Source organism: Carassius carassius, chromosome 36 (assembly GCF_963082965.1).
Source record: "Carassius carassius chromosome 36, fCarCar2.1, whole genome shotgun sequence".
In the NCBI taxonomy this organism is placed as follows: domain Eukaryota; kingdom Metazoa; phylum Chordata; class Actinopteri; order Cypriniformes; family Cyprinidae; genus Carassius; species Carassius carassius.
In genome coordinates this window covers 7,780,154-7,799,563 of record NC_081790.1, presented here as the reverse complement: position 1 = coordinate 7,799,563, position 19,410 = coordinate 7,780,154, and the positions used below count along the sequence as shown (strand labels likewise).

At 36.0% G+C, this 19,410-nt stretch overlaps 1 protein-coding gene across 1 annotated transcript; it reads right to left on the bottom strand.

Moving 5' to 3' along the window:
- Positions 1 to 275: 275 nt before the first annotated feature.
- LOC132117052 (dual specificity testis-specific protein kinase 2-like) lies at positions 276 to 17,289 on the bottom strand. Its single transcript, XM_059526085.1, has 10 exons — positions 17,056 to 17,289; positions 16,349 to 16,415; positions 9,515 to 9,708; positions 8,264 to 8,385; positions 7,366 to 7,414; positions 6,955 to 7,104; positions 2,711 to 2,884; positions 2,286 to 2,369; positions 731 to 817; positions 276 to 536 (listed from the first exon to the last, which is right to left on the bottom strand). Exons 2-10 carry the CDS (start codon positions 16,380 to 16,382, stop codon positions 435 to 437), a joined length of 996 nt encoding a protein of 331 aa, XP_059382068.1. The 5' UTR covers positions 16,383 to 16,415; positions 17,056 to 17,289; the 3' UTR covers positions 276 to 434.
- Between the last annotated feature and the right edge of the window lie 2,121 nt (positions 17,290 to 19,410).

Sequence of the window (19,410 nt, the reverse complement as noted above, 5' to 3'; positions counted from 1 at the left end):
TCAAATACAGGACAAATTACTTTTTCTAGTCTGGTTTGTTCCTCTGCTGTATTTAAAATTTTAAACTCATTTCCTAAAAAAGAAAAGAAAAAGGGAACTCTTATTTTTCTGTAACCCATATAAAACTGGAATGGTCTGTAGAGAATGTGACAACTTGGTCCCTAAACAATCATATTACTTTCATCTATATAAAATAAAAATTAGAAAAGGTAAAATTCAGCCTCTCAAATGGACTCTCGCAATCATTCAGGGGTCACGCGCTTTCGCGTGAGCGAACCTTCAGTTGAGTGGTTTTGTCCTCAATTACCAGACATTCCCTGTATATTCTACTCTTGGGAGAACAGAGTGCCGGTCACGGTCCACTGCTGCACTCTTACGTAGCACTGTCCCTTAAATCCTCCAGTCCAGGGGTTTGTTAGGATGGAGTTGTGAGATCAACCCGTGGTTAGGATGTTGTCTGGTGGCTCTAGGGTCTCGGCGATGTCCTCCAGCTCATCCAGGAGCTCAGAGAAGGAAGGTCTTCGGAATGCATCCATCTGAGAGAAAGACAGAAACAGGATAAGCTTTGGTGTTTCACTGAATCTGTTACATATAGATCTTCAAAACAGTTAACCAGGTGATTGAGGAGCCACATTATGAATGCTGAAGGTGAAATCTCTCTCTCGACAGGTGTTAGTTCTATTCACAGTCACGCCATATTAAACACGACCCTCGAGCAGCTACTTCATACCTGACAACAGCTGGCAGAGAGTTCCAGAACCCGCTCTGGGCAGCCCTGCACCAGCTCTCTGAACGATTCCACATCCAGCCCATAGTCCTGCCAACAGATCACACAGATGTCAATTTTCCTTTTAATGTTTCAACTGAAAGAATACTGCATACTTAAAGATGTGGTATTGTCAGTATTCAGTATTTATCTCATAAAAAAAAAAGTTGACTGCAATTTGAAAACACACTGCATTTCTTTAGGGGCATCAAATACAAAAAACTGTATTTTACTAGGAAAGTGTAGGACAAACGTAAACAACAAAATGCAAAAGTATGATAGCGTCTATGATAAACTGCAAAAAAAAAAAAAAAAAAAGCAATGCAATGCAATTTACAAACTACGTATATTTCACAACAACACTGCAAAACAATACTTTTCAAACTATATCTCACAAGAAATTTGCAAAACAAACTTTACAAAAAAAAAAAAAAACTGTATATCACCAGAAAACTGTAGGTCAAACTTTACAATTTTACCAAAAAAGTAAACTATATCTCACCAGAAAATTACAACAAACTATACTTCACCAGGAAAGACAAACTTTACGATTTGTCCAGAAAAACACTTTAAAACAACACTTTATGAAATATATTTCACCACAAAATTTCAACATAAATTTTTTTGAAAAATCTATAATTCACCGCAAAAATTTAAGACAAACTTTACGATTTCACCAGAAAATAATACAAAACACTTTACACACACACACACTTTATTTCACCATAAAATTGCAACACAAACTTTATAAACTATGCTTCATTAAAAAACACAAACCTTACAAATAAAATAAATCTCACCAGAATAAGATACAATAAACAAACAATATTTCTCCTGGAAATTAAAAGTTGGATATACTTCGCATATAACTTTAAACATAACTATATATCACTAAAAAAGTACAGACAAACCTTACAAACTAACTATATCGCAGTTATGAGGGTCAAAGCAAACTTTACTTTTTTTAATCAAATAAATGCAACATTGATAAGCATAAGACACTTCTTTCAAAAACGTTAAATCTTTTGACAGGTAGCGTATACATGACAACCACGTGTCTTTATTCTCCTAAATATATTAACAACTAGAGTGAAAACGTAGATGGACCAGAAAATCATTATCCTTGATGTGACAGAAGACCACGATGAATAAAAGCATACTAAAGTATCTAAATGTCTGTGCGATGGTCCCCTTGACCTGGATCAGATCTATCTGTTCTCTCCCCTCCAGACATCATCGGCTGTCCATCAGCACTAATGAAGCGTAAATGACCACACTGCTGTACACCAGAGAGCAATCACTCTGTCTGACCTTACTTTCATCCCCAATGCAGGAAAGAGAACCATATTAATTCACGCAACAAAACAAGCCTCTCTTAAGGGTTGTATGTAACCATCCCAGAGCTCGTGCAAGAGCAAAATTTTGCATTCTGTGTAACGATTTACTGAACATGAAGTAGTAGTATGCATTTGCACATGCTGAAAAAAAAGTATAGAAACGGTTTTCTTTGTGTGTTTACCTTTGTCCTGGGCAGCACTTCTGGGTCGGCAGGGATTCTTGCTAAGATCTCACACAACATGATCCCAAAAGAGAAGACATCCACCTGTGATTAAACAGAGAAAAACAGCAGAGGTTCAGTTCAAGCTCTAATAACATCAGCCCCAGCACTGGCTCTCTCTCTCAATTAAGTAAAAACAGCTCACAGTTTATTATATCGGTTACTCATTATAAATGACTTTCCAAATCTGTACCTCAGCCCTGACCTATTAAAGGTTGGCTACAAATCAGAAGGTTAATTTTTAATTAAGACTCAACTGCAAAATGTTATGTGGATTATTGTGAATCTGTCAGTAAATCAATACTAATTTAATTTTCGTGAAAAAGACTATCCAACCATAAAGTCGTTCCTCTTATTTTATTGGTACAGCATTCTGTTCTCAGTACCTTGCGGTCGTACGGCTCTCCTCTAAGCATTTCAGGCGCCATCCAGAAGGCCGATCCCACCAGAGACAACTTCCTGTCAGGGTCATTTGCAGGCAGATCCCCCACTTCTCTAGCCAGGCCGAAGTCTGTGACCACAGCCTCTCTGCCGCGCGAGGTCACACGGATCAGGCAGTTCTGGATTGACAAAAACAAGATTCCACATGAAAGATAGAAGATTTTATCTCACATCTTTCAATGTGGTATGAGGAAAGAAATCAAGTGAAAACAAGCAAATGAAAAAAGTATAAGATTTTCCTCCATCTCACATTACTAAAATGACAGAGTCATCCTATGACCCACAATTTTTCCAAACAGAACTACAGAGCAGGATAATTACAGTAATGTGCCACAGGAAGGCAGTATTGCTCCACAGGAAGATTGAGCAGCACTAAGGAATTGTCCATTATAAAATCCCCTAGAGCCTAGAGAAAAACCCAGACACTACCTGATCATTTAATTATTCAGCTCTGGTGAGTCATGGACAGTTTGTCATCAGCACATGACTCCAAAGCTGTGGAGTTTAAGTTCTTAAACTTTAAAGTTCCTGTTTTCCTCCATTATAAACAGAAAGTCAAGGCTCTAACATATGGACTAATAATATATATGATATGATATAATATATATGCAATAAATATAACTAAACAATATTTAAATGATAATAATAATAATAATAATAATAAACCATTATTACGCAAATGTTTTACACAATGTAACAAATTATTTAATTTGAATTTTTATGGTTCTTCTGTATTGGTGTTCGTTATTATTGCACTGTTTATTTTCACAGATTAGCATTTTGTTCAGGTCAATTATGGAACTTCTATCAATAATTATGAAACACTGGTTTAGTACAGTTAAGTTTTTATAATAATTTAGCATGTTTTCTTTTTTCTTTTTTTTTTGCTTTTGCAAGGATGAAGACATTCTAGGCATTTCTGTGACATTCTGGAATATTCTAGTCCTTTTGTGGAACATAAAAGACAAAACTCATAAAACTCATAAAATCATACATACACACAACTCACTTTTGGTAAGTGTTTATGTAATTTTTATGCACGGGTAAGTGGACGGCATATACTTTTTTTAAGTTTAAAACACAAAAAGTAATGTGATTTTCGCATTCAGCATGAAAAACTTCATAAATAAACATTATAAATAAAAGCGAAACAAAATTTTTATAAATATTTTTCACAGTGCTATAGATATATTAATGTATTTGATTTCATTTACATCTTATCTAATAATAATAATAATATTTATATATTATTATAAACAATGTATAATAATAATACATATACAATTCAATAATCTGGTTCAATAGTTAAATAATTTTTTTTCTTATAGATACATTTATTCATTATACTATATAATAATAATGATTTAATTATTACTATAAACCATATTTAATAATAATGTTGATTGTTAATTAACCTATTTATATTCTATATCGTTAACAACAAAAACAACAACTATAAAATTGAATTAATTTATTTATTAATAAAAACTTATTTTTTTTGTACACTAAGTTAACTTTTACTTGAGTTCTACTAAATCTTCTCTTGCGCATGTTCCTCAGTGGATCAAGTGAACTTAATTTAGTGTAATTCACCCGAGTTGTTTTAATGAAACAAAGTGTCAAATCAGCTTTACTTGACAAGCATTTTGTTCAGTCAATGAATCAGTCGCATTAGTGAGTAAAATGCTCAAATTGATATGTGGAAAGGTGAGAGCAAACTCTCTGACTTCAACTCAACTTACAGTAAAGGACACACAGTAGATGCTCACCGGAGCATCAGATATCAATGTGCAATGAGTGTGGCATCATGCTCGGAGGTTTCATGTGTGGCAGTAACAGTACCCATGTATTTTAAGTAAACCCATTGACATAAGGCAGCTATACAACCACATGTAACCTCTGGCGTGGAAATTTGAACCTGCTGTGTTATGCAAGCAGAATGAGTTACCTCCACTATGTGTAATGGCTTGTCAACTATAGTAGCAATATAAGTGCTATGGACTTCATGTGGCTTATTCAGTGAGTGTACTTTCTTTTCCTGAAGGATGAAAAAGCTAAAAAAAAAAATCCCTCAGATTTACATTGGGTAAGTAAACCAGCACCAGCTAGCAACACATTAGCAACGACACAGCATTGTGGCAATGAGTTTACTTTAGCATGGACATACATTGCTTCAGAAAATGTCCAAATCTAGTTATAAAACATGTTTCAAGTCATGGCTAAGTCATGTCTGTGCTTGTGAGGAGGGTGAGAGGATAAAAGCTTGACAGTTGACTGGAGTCAGCGGGTCATTTCTTATGAGAGCGAGAAGAAAGGAAATGAGAAAAAAGGTTAGCGAGTGAAAGCAGCAGGTGTCTGGAGTTTATGGCATGGTGAATGCTGGCTTCAGCATTAGCATAATAAAGGTCTGACCTCCCCATCTCTGTTCAAACCAAACACACAGGCCTGTGCTCACTGCAGCCTGCAGCCTGGCAACTCCCACAGTTAAACCTGTCAGGACCATCACTGTTTTTCACCACTGACAACTTTATAGGGCTACAGGTTCCTTTTTCCCAAATGCAACAAGATTCTTGTCTTTTACTCATTTCAACAATATGAGTGAGGGTGTCTCATACTTTTAATACTTTTATTTACCATGGATGCACTAAACTGACGTTATAGTGTTGCCAAAGATTTCAATTTTAAACAAATCTGCTTTATTTAAAACTTTCTATTCATCATCCTGAAAAAAATATATCACGGTTTCCACAATAACAGTAATACTTGAGCTCACATCCCTGAAAAAGTCGGCGCAAAATCTCAAATAGACGTTATCTTTATTAACAAACCGCATATTTGAAGTCTAAACAAGTACATTCTCGACTAAAAACTACGGACATTCCGTGACACAAAAAAAGTATTATTTATAAAATCACAATGGATTTGAGCATCTGCCATGAGGCTCTCTTTGAGAAATACTGTATGCAGAGTGATACAAACAGTGAAACTGTTCAGTAGAATATTGCACCGCTGGAAAACGCTCTCAGCCAATTAGAATCGACGACCAGAAAGAACTGTTATATAAACTTTAAAACGCCAGTGTATTTACAGTGGGAATTTCAATAGGAAGGATTTCCTGATATGTTTTTTCCTTCACTGGATTTCTATAAACACATTCTGAAGAAAAACATGAAGTGTCATTCTAATTTTCCCCGGGGCTGATCCTGACCCTTTACAAAACACGTTTCCTTCAGGACACAATGTTCTTTACCCAAAAATGCTGAAAAAACTTGGCCCGCGGTGTGAGAACAGTCACAGTGGAGGCATGTGGCACAGTTTTTCATGTTCTGTGTGTTTCGGTATTTAAATTGTTATCTACGTTCCATCACTCTGCTACTGTGTTCATATGCAATGAATGGAAACCATAACGGAAATAAATCTTCAGGAACCAAAGAACTCAAGATAATATCAAACTCTCTGTTTCACACATTGAAAAAGTCAAACTGAGTGCAACTTGTCACAAAATGCCGTAAATTTAAATTCATTGCAGAATTTACATGAGCAAATAACCTTTTCCAGAACTAACATCACTTCAGTTGGTTAAAAGGTAATGGCTTAAATGAGTTAAGTTAGAAAATGTATAGCAATAGTTTGCGGATATCACTTTTATATTTCTCTAATGCAATGAAAGGGTTTTTTTTAAGCTTAAGCTTCCAGATACCTTTGAGGCCACTTTTGTAAGTATTCCAGTCTTTACTTTGTAAGATTATGGGAGATCATTTTATATTATCTCACAACTAATATCAGAAACTAAACAAATGAGGTTAAAAAAAAAAATGAGGTTATATGAGAAAGGTGGAAATGGACAAGCGAAGTGTGCTAACTACCAGTTAAACACTAAAATCTGTGCTATTATCTATCTGCATACATAGTACTCGCTGAATCATGTACTGAACACATTTTGCTCAAAACATGAGCACAAGTCAGTCAAGTCAGACAAGCTTATAGAACATTAGACGTAAAAAAACATTAGCAGAAAATTAAATGGAGTGACATTACAAATGTCTGTGATTAGCTATAAATGCAAGGCGTGTTCTTGGCACACATTATCAAATCTAGGTTGAACACTGAAAGGTGATATTTCATAATATATCTCTGCCATAATTGCTCAACTTTGATCCCTAAAGTCTGCCAACTCACTGGTCCTCACCTTAGAGTTGAGATCTCTGTGATAGATGTTCTTGTAGTGGAGATAAGTCATTCCTCGGCTGATATCACAGCCCAGTTCGATCTTCTCTCTCCAGCAGAGGTTGACGTCATGCCTGGCCAGCAGCTCCTCCAGACAGCCTCCGCTCACATACTAGGTGGAGGAGGAGGAGACGACATGAGATTATAAAACACTTCGAATTATGATTTATACAGTGAAAATGCAGCTCACTTTTAAAGCATGTTAAATCAGGGAAACTTTTTCTTTGTGGAAAATTATATACTCTTGACACATTAGAAAAACATAATGGTGAGTCACTGCTTGTGTCATGAGACTTTCTGGGCAGCACATCGATAAGGCAAAAGACTGGATATGCTGAATTGTGAATACTTAATCCTAAAAGTTGCCACCCACCTCAAGAATTGGGTACAGCTTATTCTCCTTGACACAGATCCCCAGGTACCTACAGAATGAAAATCACAGTAATTCACTTTATCCATCTGAGAACTGACTCATAAATGAAACAAATTAATAGTGCAAATACATTTTCAACCAAATATAAGTAATGCCTAAAACTCACTGCTATATCATGATAGGGCAGTTAAAAGGGTGTTGCTATGCAGTGACATACTCAAACTCAAAGCTCTGTTCTGGGTAGCCAAAGGAAGCCACATTTTATGATATTATGGTCTCTAGATATGGCCTGAATACAAAGGGTTAAATGTTAGTTCTTACCCTAAATATGAGCAAACAGAGATATTCAATTTCTGGCTGATCCCTATTTTTGAATGCTACAGTAGTGCAGTATGGAAATGGATATTCATATGAAAATTTGTTAAAGACTTTAATGGTGTTATTAAATTATTAATGTTCTTAAAGATTCACTTTTGTGAGCGTTACTTGACAGGAAAGGTCATCTGACAATAAAAATATTAGAAATTAAGATGCACAATTAAATTTATAAAAATCTAATATCTATCTGCAAACTAACCTGGTACAGAGATATTAAAGCTATTCTAATAATGATTGGCAAACATTACTAAAACTAAGTATCTAAAACAACGGCTGTGTGTAGGTAATACAGTCTCACAGGCTGATGCTTTTGATACAAAAACAACATCTAAATTGTCACCATTTCACCGGTTACCGTTGTTCAAGGTCAGGAAATCTTAGCCCAGTCTGGTATTATTACTCAGTATTAGGCCGACAGAGTCAGAGTTGTTTTCTTCCCATGTTCTGAGTGGGCAATATGAGCATCAGGCCGGCGTGGGATTGATGGAAGTGATTAATCGCGTGCACAGAGGCGGCTCACCTCACTATGTTGGGGTGGGAGAGTTTCTGAAGTAGACTGATCTCCCTCACGATGCTGTTCTGATCCACGTCATTCTTATAGATCTTCACCACCATCACCTTCTTCGTGGTGCCGTGCATCACCTGAGCGAGGGAGAATTACATCATTATTGACTCAGCAGCGGGGGCGTCACATACTGTACATACAGTGGAAGTTTCAATACGAGGGATTTCCTGAAACGTCTTTCCTTCACTGACATCCTGTAAACACATTCACAACAAAAAGAAGCATCCCTCTTATTTTCCCCTGGGCTAATTCTGTGCAGTACATGTCTCCTTTAGGACACAATGTTCTTTACAAATGGTGTCATTACTCGGTCTGTGGTGTGAGAATGGTCACAGTGGAGACATGTGGCACAGTTTTTCACGTTCTGTGTATTGATATTAAACATGTTATCTAGGTTCCATCACTTTGCTATTGTAAAGCTCTCCTGTGATCGTAGCCCTCTCTAAAGTCTTTTCTTCAAGATACTATCAAGCGTTTCTCACTATAATAATGGCATTTTTGTGAGTGTTGGCATTACTTCTAACAAAATGCCGTTTGGTTTCTTACAAGTGAAACTGTGAGGTTAAAGGACCACTGAAGAGATTTTGCAAAACAAGAAAAGTTAGCATATAAATAATGTGGTTACTTTAGCTTCCTCAGGCATTTTTTTAAACCATCTAGTTATTTTCTTGTTTGTGAAGGTTTTCAAGATCATCTAAGCTTGACAGGGTGGTGACGGTACGTGACGTTAAACATGTATTTCTTAGTTGGGTTAAAGACTGTCTGCAGGACGTAGCTTGTTTTTAGGAGACGACAGACAAGTCATGTCTGTAAGGTTCTGTTGTAAGGACTAACAGCTCGTGACTTCCAGAAAAATGTTTAGAAGACTATTAGAAAATTTGGCATCGGAATTCGGGTGGGTACAAAATCCCTAACAATTATTAATACTTTGCTCTTGAAAGGCAGCAGGTGGTGGAACGAAAACATTCATCCTGATGGCCTCAATGCATTAGATCTCAGTGTGCCTCATTGTCACAGCTTTCATTAAATCAGTGCACTTTTGCTACAGGGCAGAATAATCAGTCAGATGCTTTGCTGTTTAATAACAGCCGCGTCCATTATTACATGCCGCTTTTAGGACATCCTAGCAATTTTACCACATTTTTTGCAAACTTTTAATCTCTAAACATTTGTTTCACTCCTCCATTACTGCCAGGAAACCCTTACCTTGTAGACCTTGGAGAAGAAGCCGGTTCCGATAAGCTCTGCACTGAAGTCTTCCCAGAACTCTAGCTTTCGGACTGTGGTGCGGAGTCGGTGCCAGCAGTCGGTCTGGCAGTAGGTGTCTGTGGACTCATTGAGCAGCGTGGGACTGACTGGTTCTGGAGTGTCTTCCACCTCACACATCTTGGAGATCTCATCTACAACAGAAAGAGCAGCTTCGTTTTACACAGCAGTAATCAAAGCAACCAAGACTTATTTGTTGGAGATGAAAAAAAAGAGACAATAATTCATCATATTATAAACAGCCTTAATCATCTGACATAAAACCAGTTTAGCAGAAAAGCCTGCATTAGGATTAATCATATGTCCAGGATTACATCTATACAGAGGATAATCCACAGCTAAATAAAAAATGCATGCGTTTTGATGAAAACTAAAATGTCAGAACACACAATAACTCAAATAACAATATGCATTTATATAAAATACTTACGTCTAGATTAAACATACATTTGCATCGAGTTATTTATTAATTTAGCCATTTCATTGCTGTGCTTATGATTATATAAATGAAAAATCTAAATACAATAAAAAAAGACTATCATTACTTTATTATAAAAACTATTATCTTGTTCAGTATATATTAAAAAAAAACCGTGATACATAACCTATCATTATTAACAAAAATAAATAAATAATAATAATAATCATTTTTATATATATATATATATATATATATATATATATATATATATATATATATATATATATATATATATATATCATAGTTATCATGATTCTTGCTTTTTATCTTGCTTATATCATCCACCCCTGCTACAGTTATAATTTGCAGCATCAAGGTACCAGGCTGATAGAGTTCAATGAGTTTGGGATGACATCAGATCTTTGAAACAAGTAAACGAGACACCCTTGAGCACACCTTTGTTGTCAGTTATATCTGGTTTCAGATTTACCCTCCTTGAAAAGTAACCTGTGGTACAGTAGGTCACTCTGGATTTTGGCCAGATGTTTTCCTATCTACATTAGCAGTTTTTGGACTAAATAAACTGCAAATTGACCACAGTGAGTTTGTTTTAATATTTAAAAGTCTAGCTATACAAGCTATCCTGTAAGCGTGCCTTTAAGGATGGTTTGTCTTTATTTAGGCCAAGCAGACATGACATAACCATAACCTAAGAACTTGCAAATGTCCTCACAGGATGATCTCATAACATGAGGCAACATGAGCTTCATATTTAGACCATGGATGCCAAACACAGATAATGCTGTGTACTGCACAAGCTTTTATGTACTACAATAGCACAATCTTCCAGCTCTATAAAGAACACAGTTTGCAAAAAACCTACTGTATGTGTAGTTGTGTGTATAAAGCTGGACATTTCATTGAATTGTGTATTAGTGTGTCAGCTGGAGATTACATCACTGCGGGTCATGTTTGGTCCCCAAAGCACTGGGTGTCCTAACTGCCCATGAACGTGTTTATAGCTTTGGCACGCAACACAGGGTTTCTCAGTGATGGCCCTGCCACAACCTTCATCCAACATCTGACCCCAGGCTACTGACACACACTCACTTCTCCACTCTTTATTAGATTCTGTATGTGTTAACATCACCCTCGGATATTCAAAGCTCTGTATTGGTTGCAATAATCCCGAAGGTGATGGTGCATTCCTGCTGTATTGGAAAGCTCTGGAAAGCAGAGTCCATAATATCAGTGTTTGCTCAGCATAAACTCTGGTTAGATAACTAGCTGGCCACACATACAGAGAAAAGGCTGTAATCATTAGTCTAAGAGATTTGCTGTGTGAGGGATAAAATAACTGGGTTAGATCACCGCTCAGATGTTTGTCTACAAAATACATAATTCAGTCCTTTAAAATGTTTAAGTCAATTTATTTTTAACTGTAACTACCTATTAAAATGTGTTGACATTGTTTTGGTTCTTGTAATTGGCTATTGATGTAATGTTTACCATGATAATGCACTAACTGCAAAGTATTATGCTATTACCTTGTTTTTCAGACATATACCATCATGGAAATGCAGCAGCTAGAGTCCTTACCAGGTCAAGAAAATATGATCATATTACCACAATATTAGAGTCTCTGCACTGGATACCTATTAAGTTCCGTATCAGTTACAAAATAATATTACTTATCTATAAGGCCCTAAATGGTTTAGCTCCTGCGTACCCAACTAGCCTTCTACCATGCTACAATCCATCACGCACCCTAAGGTCTCAAAACGCTGGTCTTTTGGTAGTTCCTAGGATAGCAAAGTCCACTAAAGGAGGTAGAGCTTTCTCACATTTGGCTCCCAAACTCTGGGATAGCCTTCCTGATAACGTTTGGGGTTCAGACACACTCTCTCTGTTTAAATCTAGATTAAAAACACATCTCTTTGGCTAAGCATTCAAATGATGCATCTAATCTTGTACTGCAGTTATATCTGATCAAATGCACATCATCATTCCTTAGCTTGGGTTGAACAAATCATTTTTGCTTGGTTGGAACAGCAGCAATATGCTAATTATGTCTCTATTTGTTTCTCTGTTTCTGCCACAGGATTGACATTGTACAGAGATGCTTTCTATACAAAAAAATATGTATTATTTTTTTATTATTTAATAGCTTTGATGGCATTTATTAAAAAAATTGCAGAATAGTAGAAATAAAAATTAGACAAAACTTGTATTAATATACCATGGTATTTCCATCTGATACATTGCTATACCACACACAGCACCACAACAGTACTTTTTGTAAAGATAATTTGTGGGGAAACTATGGCATATGTGCAGTGCACCTATGCTAACAAAAAGTGTTGATTGACATATTTTCTTTGTCACGCTTGGATGATATTAAATGCTGGCACTGCACATGGCATGCATGTGTGGTTGCATGTGTGAACAAACCAAAACTATCTAAAGGAAGCATTAGCACAACCTCCTAAAGTAAACAGCACTCAAAGATAGACAGCTCATCCAACCATCAAAGTTCATACAACACCAGATAAGATGAGATACTCACTAATCCTGTATGATAAGAGAGAGAACGAGAGAGAGAGAGAGTGATTACTGCCAATGCATAACTGGATGATATAAGATATCATGTACAATCACGCAAAAACACACGCACGCACCGAGTCTTAACGCCATCCTCAGATGTCATTGTCGTTATGCATGACACCTGAAACCTGCTTCACCAGATGATGTACCTTGCCTCTCTCACATGCAAACGACAAAGGTGAACGTAGGATCGACTAACGTGGGCTTTGAGAGGGAGGGTGTCTCTTTCTGTGTCTCCGGGTATGTTAATGTAAATGAGACATGGAAAGAGAACAAAGACGGTTTGGGGAGCGAGTGTAGAATGGATGCAGATGTAGTGTGACGCAAAGCATTTGTTTGATCTACCTTGGGGTGAAGGATAGAAAGAAATAAGTCTTCAGCTACACAGCGCTCCTACTGAAATGGTGAATTTCACCTCTTGATTCAATTGGAAAATGTAAGAAGAGAGTCTGAAACAAAGTTTGTTTGGAATGAGAAAGAGTTTTAGACTGGTTTATTCTACCTCGAAATGAGCTTCATTCCATTTGTGTAGTTTTTTTTCACATAAAATCCCCTTTCAAGTTCACACAGGAAAAAATGGGCACAGCTGAAGGGTTAAAACGGGGCATTTTTAGTTAATAATTTAGTGTAAGACGAGAACTGTCGTGTGTGTCTCTTTGAATGCTCTCCTTTAGATATCTATTGAGTTTCCTTCTGTCTGTGTTGCAACCAAAGCTCCCTGGGTCACATCTCCTCTACTTTCTATGACGTGAGCTCTGAAGCCTGTGAATGGAGAGAAAGAGTGAATAAAAAAACTAAAAGAGGCAGAAAGTGGATTACAGTTTGGCTACATTCATCCCAAAGCTTTATATTATAGTAGAAAATACAGCGCAATATCATCTCACAGATTGTTACTGAAACCCCAAGCTGTGAAAATCTGTCATTTCAGATCGGTAACCATCTCTAGTGCTTTGATTTGGCCGAAAATAACCCTGAAGTCATGCGTGGGTTAAGCAGGTCTCAGTCAACATAGGCAATGCAGACGGCACATGAATATTTTAGATATTAAGGACGGGTGTGATGAGTATTTCAATGCATTCAGGACCGAGACGAAACTTATTGTATAAATGCAGGTCAAATATCAGTACAAATAGACATGCGTTTCTGCATCAGAACAGATTTGGAGAAATTTAACATTACATCACTTGCTCACCAATGGATGACAGCACCCATTCACTGTAGAGGATCCACTGGTGAGCAAGTGAATCCTAAATTTCTCCAAAACTGTTCTCATTAAACTAATCTGCATCTTGGATGGCCTGAAGATGGGTATATTTCCAACAAATGTTCATAAAATAAGTTTTTTAGTTTTTTCCATTTTCCAGCCTCTCCATTTTTATTACCTGTCCAATGATACAAATTAAACATGCTATCTTTTCGCTACTGTGCTTTTGTGGATGTCTATATGCAAGCGAGCACTTTGCATGTGGAATGATTATTTATAGTGAATTAATAGTTAGCACTGCCTCATGCAAGTCCCTGCATTACATTCTGACAGGTTCGCACAACAACCTGCTCTGAAATGTGACGCACAAACTGTTAAGGTTGGACATGATCAGAAACATTGTTGAAAATAAACGTTCTTTCCTAACATCATCCAGAGCTGCACGTGCAGTCTCACAGCTAGGAAGAGCGAAAGATTTGGCAGACAATCTTATTAATGTTAGTTATGTTAGTTTATATACAAACTGTAGTCATAGTTACTTTGCTGTAACACTACCACAGGGATTAGTTACATTTTAAAATACATAAAATTTATTTGGCAATAATAGTTCACATATTGCTGTTTTTACTATATTTTGGGTCAAATAAATGTAACCTTGTTCAAAAAAATGAAACAATATTACACCAAACTTTGAACGACAGTGTAAACACACACACACACACACACACACACACACATACACACACAGATAGGGTGCGGTTAATACCGAGACACCATTCTGTGAAATTCCACACTTTGTGAAGATTTTGAAGCATCAGACATGAGAAAAAGCACCTATCTGCTGTTCTTACCAGAACAGAAATCAACATCACGATGAAAAACACACTAAATAACGCTTTGAAAAAAAGACTATGGATAAAAACTAGAGTACATGAACCAAATTCAGAATGGTCAAGAAATCCCAGAAATGCAATTTCGACAACCGTGGCCTGAAGAACTGATACTATTGGAAACTCTTAGGCTTACTGAGAAAACGAGACTCTTTTCCGTTATTCAAGGGTTTTAAGACACTTGATCTCCATTTGCACGTGTATAAACGGATCTACCAAGTTAATACATGCAGCTTGAACCAAATCTTTAAAGCCTTACCAGCCGGTAATATGTAAAACATAAGGAAAAAGTCCAAAGGAAATGTATCCTGATTACATCAAGAAAACGAGAGATTAGCTACAGCCTGAGTTCATCAGCGGGTTGCATGCCACTGATTTGCCAGAATACAGCTGGCTAACTGAATCAAAGCCCTTGTTCTCTTTGTTTAGCCCACATAGATGACCTTTAACCATCTATTGAGACCTTCCACTGCAAACTGGATGGTCAACAGTGATTCCAACAACTTTCTTTTTCAACTAACTGACAGACATGGAGCAATAAAAAGGGCCTGTTGCCAAGTTAGATGTCCTGTACATTGTGTCCAAATCATTTATGACTATGAGATTCTGCAGTTAAGGTAACAAACATTCCCCTCACATAACTGTCAGAAAGGTCATTGACCTCAGGTCTGAGATGTAGCAAGTTTGGCCCAACCCATTAGCAACAATATGAGATTTAAACAAACTGACTGTCTGTATAAACAGACATCTTGTGACCCTGAAGCCTGCAGTAATGGTCGCAGAAAATTCAGCTTTGCAATCACAAGAATAAATGACATTTTGAATTTGTATTAAAACAGAAAACGATTATTTAAAATTTGAATAATATTTCAAAATATTACAATTTTTACTGCAATTTTATCATATAAATACAGCCTTGGTGATCATAAAAGACCTTTGACTCAGCTTGTAAAAAATAAAGAATGCACGGACATGAGGAAATTATTCCGTGTTTTCTTCCTGTACACTAACTGACAGCAAAGCAATGCTTATACAAGAAATGACAAGTTTCTTGAATTGTCAGTTTCCACCTGGCCTCATCCATCTGCAATGTTTCTGTTTGTGCTAAACTGACAGTACTGATAGACACTCTGAGGTCTATTACCTCAGTAGATATAAATATCTGATTTATCGCCTCCATTTCCATTCATACCTTCTAAACTCTCAACAGCTCTTCACACCTACATAATTTGCTAAACAAAGTGTCAAATCGCAACAAAACATACTATAAATCCTCTTAAAAGACACAAGCAATAAATTGGAGTCAACCAAACATGATTTTAATAACCAGTGACACGACAATATCAACAATATCCTTGTATGCATTAGCATTTGTCATGTATTTAATTAAATATATATGCTAACCGCAATAAATTTCCAACATATTCCATTCAGTAACAGCTGAGCAGTCCGGCAGTACAAGCCACACTTCTGACCTAACTCGCAACTAATTTTAACCCTGGCTATTAGAGGGTTCATATCCCTCTCAGACCAAACAAAATACACAATGACATATAGCTTGTACGTAAAGGCAGCCAAAATATGTTCGGTGTTGCCATGTTCATCAAAAAAGCTGATAAGGAATGTATTTTACAAGTGAAATGATAAATACTTACTCCATCTGTTCAACAAGCTGTTCATGTGCATCATGAGGAGGTGATGGTCAGCTTCCTCTGAATGCCTCTAGTAGAGACCACACAAGGGTACCATGAAATACTGGAAATATGTACTACAATATATCAAAACATACTAAGTAAAATGAGTTGTTGACTGACTAGGCAGCATTTTATTTCTTATCGCCACCATTTTAAAAAAAAAATTTTTTTGGTAAAGCTAGATCTTATCTGTACATCTAAATAAAGCAACAGTGTTAGATACTGCTTCGAACTAAAATTGCTAGAAAACAGATTATTTGCTTGTAAATTCCTTGTTTATAACATTTATGACATGATTTATTCCCGACCATCTTTCGAGAGCTTTACACCGAAATAAAAGTGAAAATCCTGAAATTAAAATAAAAAAATAAAAAAAAATTCTCGGGTTTACTATATATTTATTTATATTAGTACTTATATTTTAACTGTCTGCAAACGAAAGAACAGTGCAGTCTAATAAAAAAAAATTAAATATAAATATTATAAATATTCAAATTAAATCTATATATAAATAATGAATACAACCATCTAAATAATAATTATATTATAATAAATAATTACTATTGTTCAGTAAACATCGTCAGACATCGTCAAACATGATCCAAAACTGTACAGATTCCACAATGGAATATCTAATTTAAATAAAATAAAATAAAATATGTACTTACAAATCCACTTGCTTGCCTCAAAATTCTTTCTGGCAGCTCTCTTCGAAAGTGTGCCTCAGATGTTGCAGTTGTATCCTAAGTATGAATCCAGTGCTGTGAACGCTTCCGTGGCAGACAGACTCCGCGCGCAACTGCGTCCTGCCGTACACGAGCACAGAACGCGCGCAGAGGCTTTGATCAGTTACCATAGGAACATGCGAGCTGAAGCCTTCATGCTGATCACATGCTCCAGATATCTGCGCAGACACAGCAAACTTGTGGCGCCTCCCAAATGCTACAGATATTCTTAATTTACAGGAAAAAAATATCTCGCAGAATGTTCTACATATTTTAATGTTGACTGTGTGAAAAGGACAGGTCTCGTATATGCAGTATATTTATGTGTCACGTAAAACGAAATATTAAATTAGCCAAACGAAAGCATCATTCTCAAAGTAATTTATTTTTTGACTTTATAAATAATATTTTTCTCTCTGTTTAATCCTTATACTAGTCTAATATTTTGTTTGCAGAATGCACGAGCACAGTCCTCTGACGCCCTCTAGTGATGAATCACATGAAGAGTTCTTTACTTTAAATATTTAAATTATAACTTGAATCATCATTTACTTATGTTCATGCCATCAAAACCTGTAGGCTATGGGTTTCTGTCTTCAGTGTAGAACAAAATGAGATGACAGAATATTCATTTTTGGGGTGAACTATTCTTAAAGGGCAAGTTCACTCAAAAAAATAAAATTCTGTCATCATTTACTCACCTTCAAGTGTTTTTTTTGCATGAACACACAAGAAGATATTTTGAAGAAAGTTGTTAACCGAACACTTGCCGGTAGCCACTAACTTCAATAGTAGGGAGAAAAATACTATGGAAGTCAATGGCTACCAGCAACTGTTTGGTTAGCAACTTTCTTTAAAGTTGTATCTATTAGTGTTCAACAGAAAAAAAGAAACTCATACAGGTTTGGAACAATTTGAGGGTTAGTAAATGATGACAGAATTGTAATTTTTAGGTGAACTATCCCTATACTATTTCTAATTTTAATGACTACCTTACAAGATAAATGTTAAGAGCAAATGTTACAATATTGCAGACTTGAAAGTATTTAACCATGTCAAAACAATACTATTACAACTTTACATGCTACTACTATTAATAATACATAAATACAAATAAAACAAAAGTAAAGGCAGCTTTAATTTATTCAAATAATCAACTGGATACAATATATAGAATGATCAGCAATGAGATCAGAGGATGCTGTAAAGATCTCAAACATGCTTTAAAAACATGCTGAATGAAATTGCGGGATTGTGACGGCATGCATTTATGTAACATCCCTGTAAACAGCCCTCTCAACAGTGCTCAAATGCAGTCGCTAGTGTGAGATGAATGCAAACGTTTACTCTAGCCCTTCAAGAAATACTGGGCAGAAACAGTGAGGAATGATATTAAGAGGTTATAACTATACAGTACAGCATTCCCTTTAATATACAATACACCTCTATTCAACCTACCGTTTGCAATGTCATAGGAAGCTGTCTTTGATTTCATCTATAGTGAATACTCATAGTTTTGAGTGTTCAGAAGACGAAAACATGGTTATGGAGGCCTGCGCTAAATATCTATCATCTAAATTCTATTCAGAATATATATATATTGATTTTCCCTATAAGTAATAATAATTTAAAAAAAGGGGAACGGTGTTTCTCTGGTCCTGAATATATTATTTAAAGGTCATCAAAATCTGTTAAAATGTCCACTTACATACACAGTAGTGATGTTGTATAACCAGCTTCCGTCGGTGCACATGCATATTTAAGTCAATATTACAAGATTCCTTCAATAATCAACATCCAACATACACAAGAGACCAACCGACTGATTACACAGTCCAGAACTGCACCACAATGTGAGATTTCTTTTGCATAGTAATAGTACCTACACAAAAGATTCAAATGAGAAATCTTAAAGATAGAGAAAGAAAATCACAGGAAACAAGTACTATAAAATACAGCAGAGTTTAACATGCAGGAAAACAAAAAATGGGGGGGAAAAAGGTAGAAAGTTGACTTGTAGAGTTAAAAGGTAAACCAACAACATACATTCAACCTACTTGTGCAGAAAAGACTCCCCTGATACATGGAAGCATGAACTATGTTATTAATTTCAGTGGTGGAAAAGCACCATCACTTCAACATTTTGAAACCACAGCTAAATAGAGCAAACAAACAAACAATCATAGAAAAAAATTCAACACGGGAGATACATGACCGTATAGTGCACATTGAGAAAATCTCAACAGGGCTTTGGACTATTTTTGCTAACTTTAAAACTTAAAGCTTAAGCGAGTTACT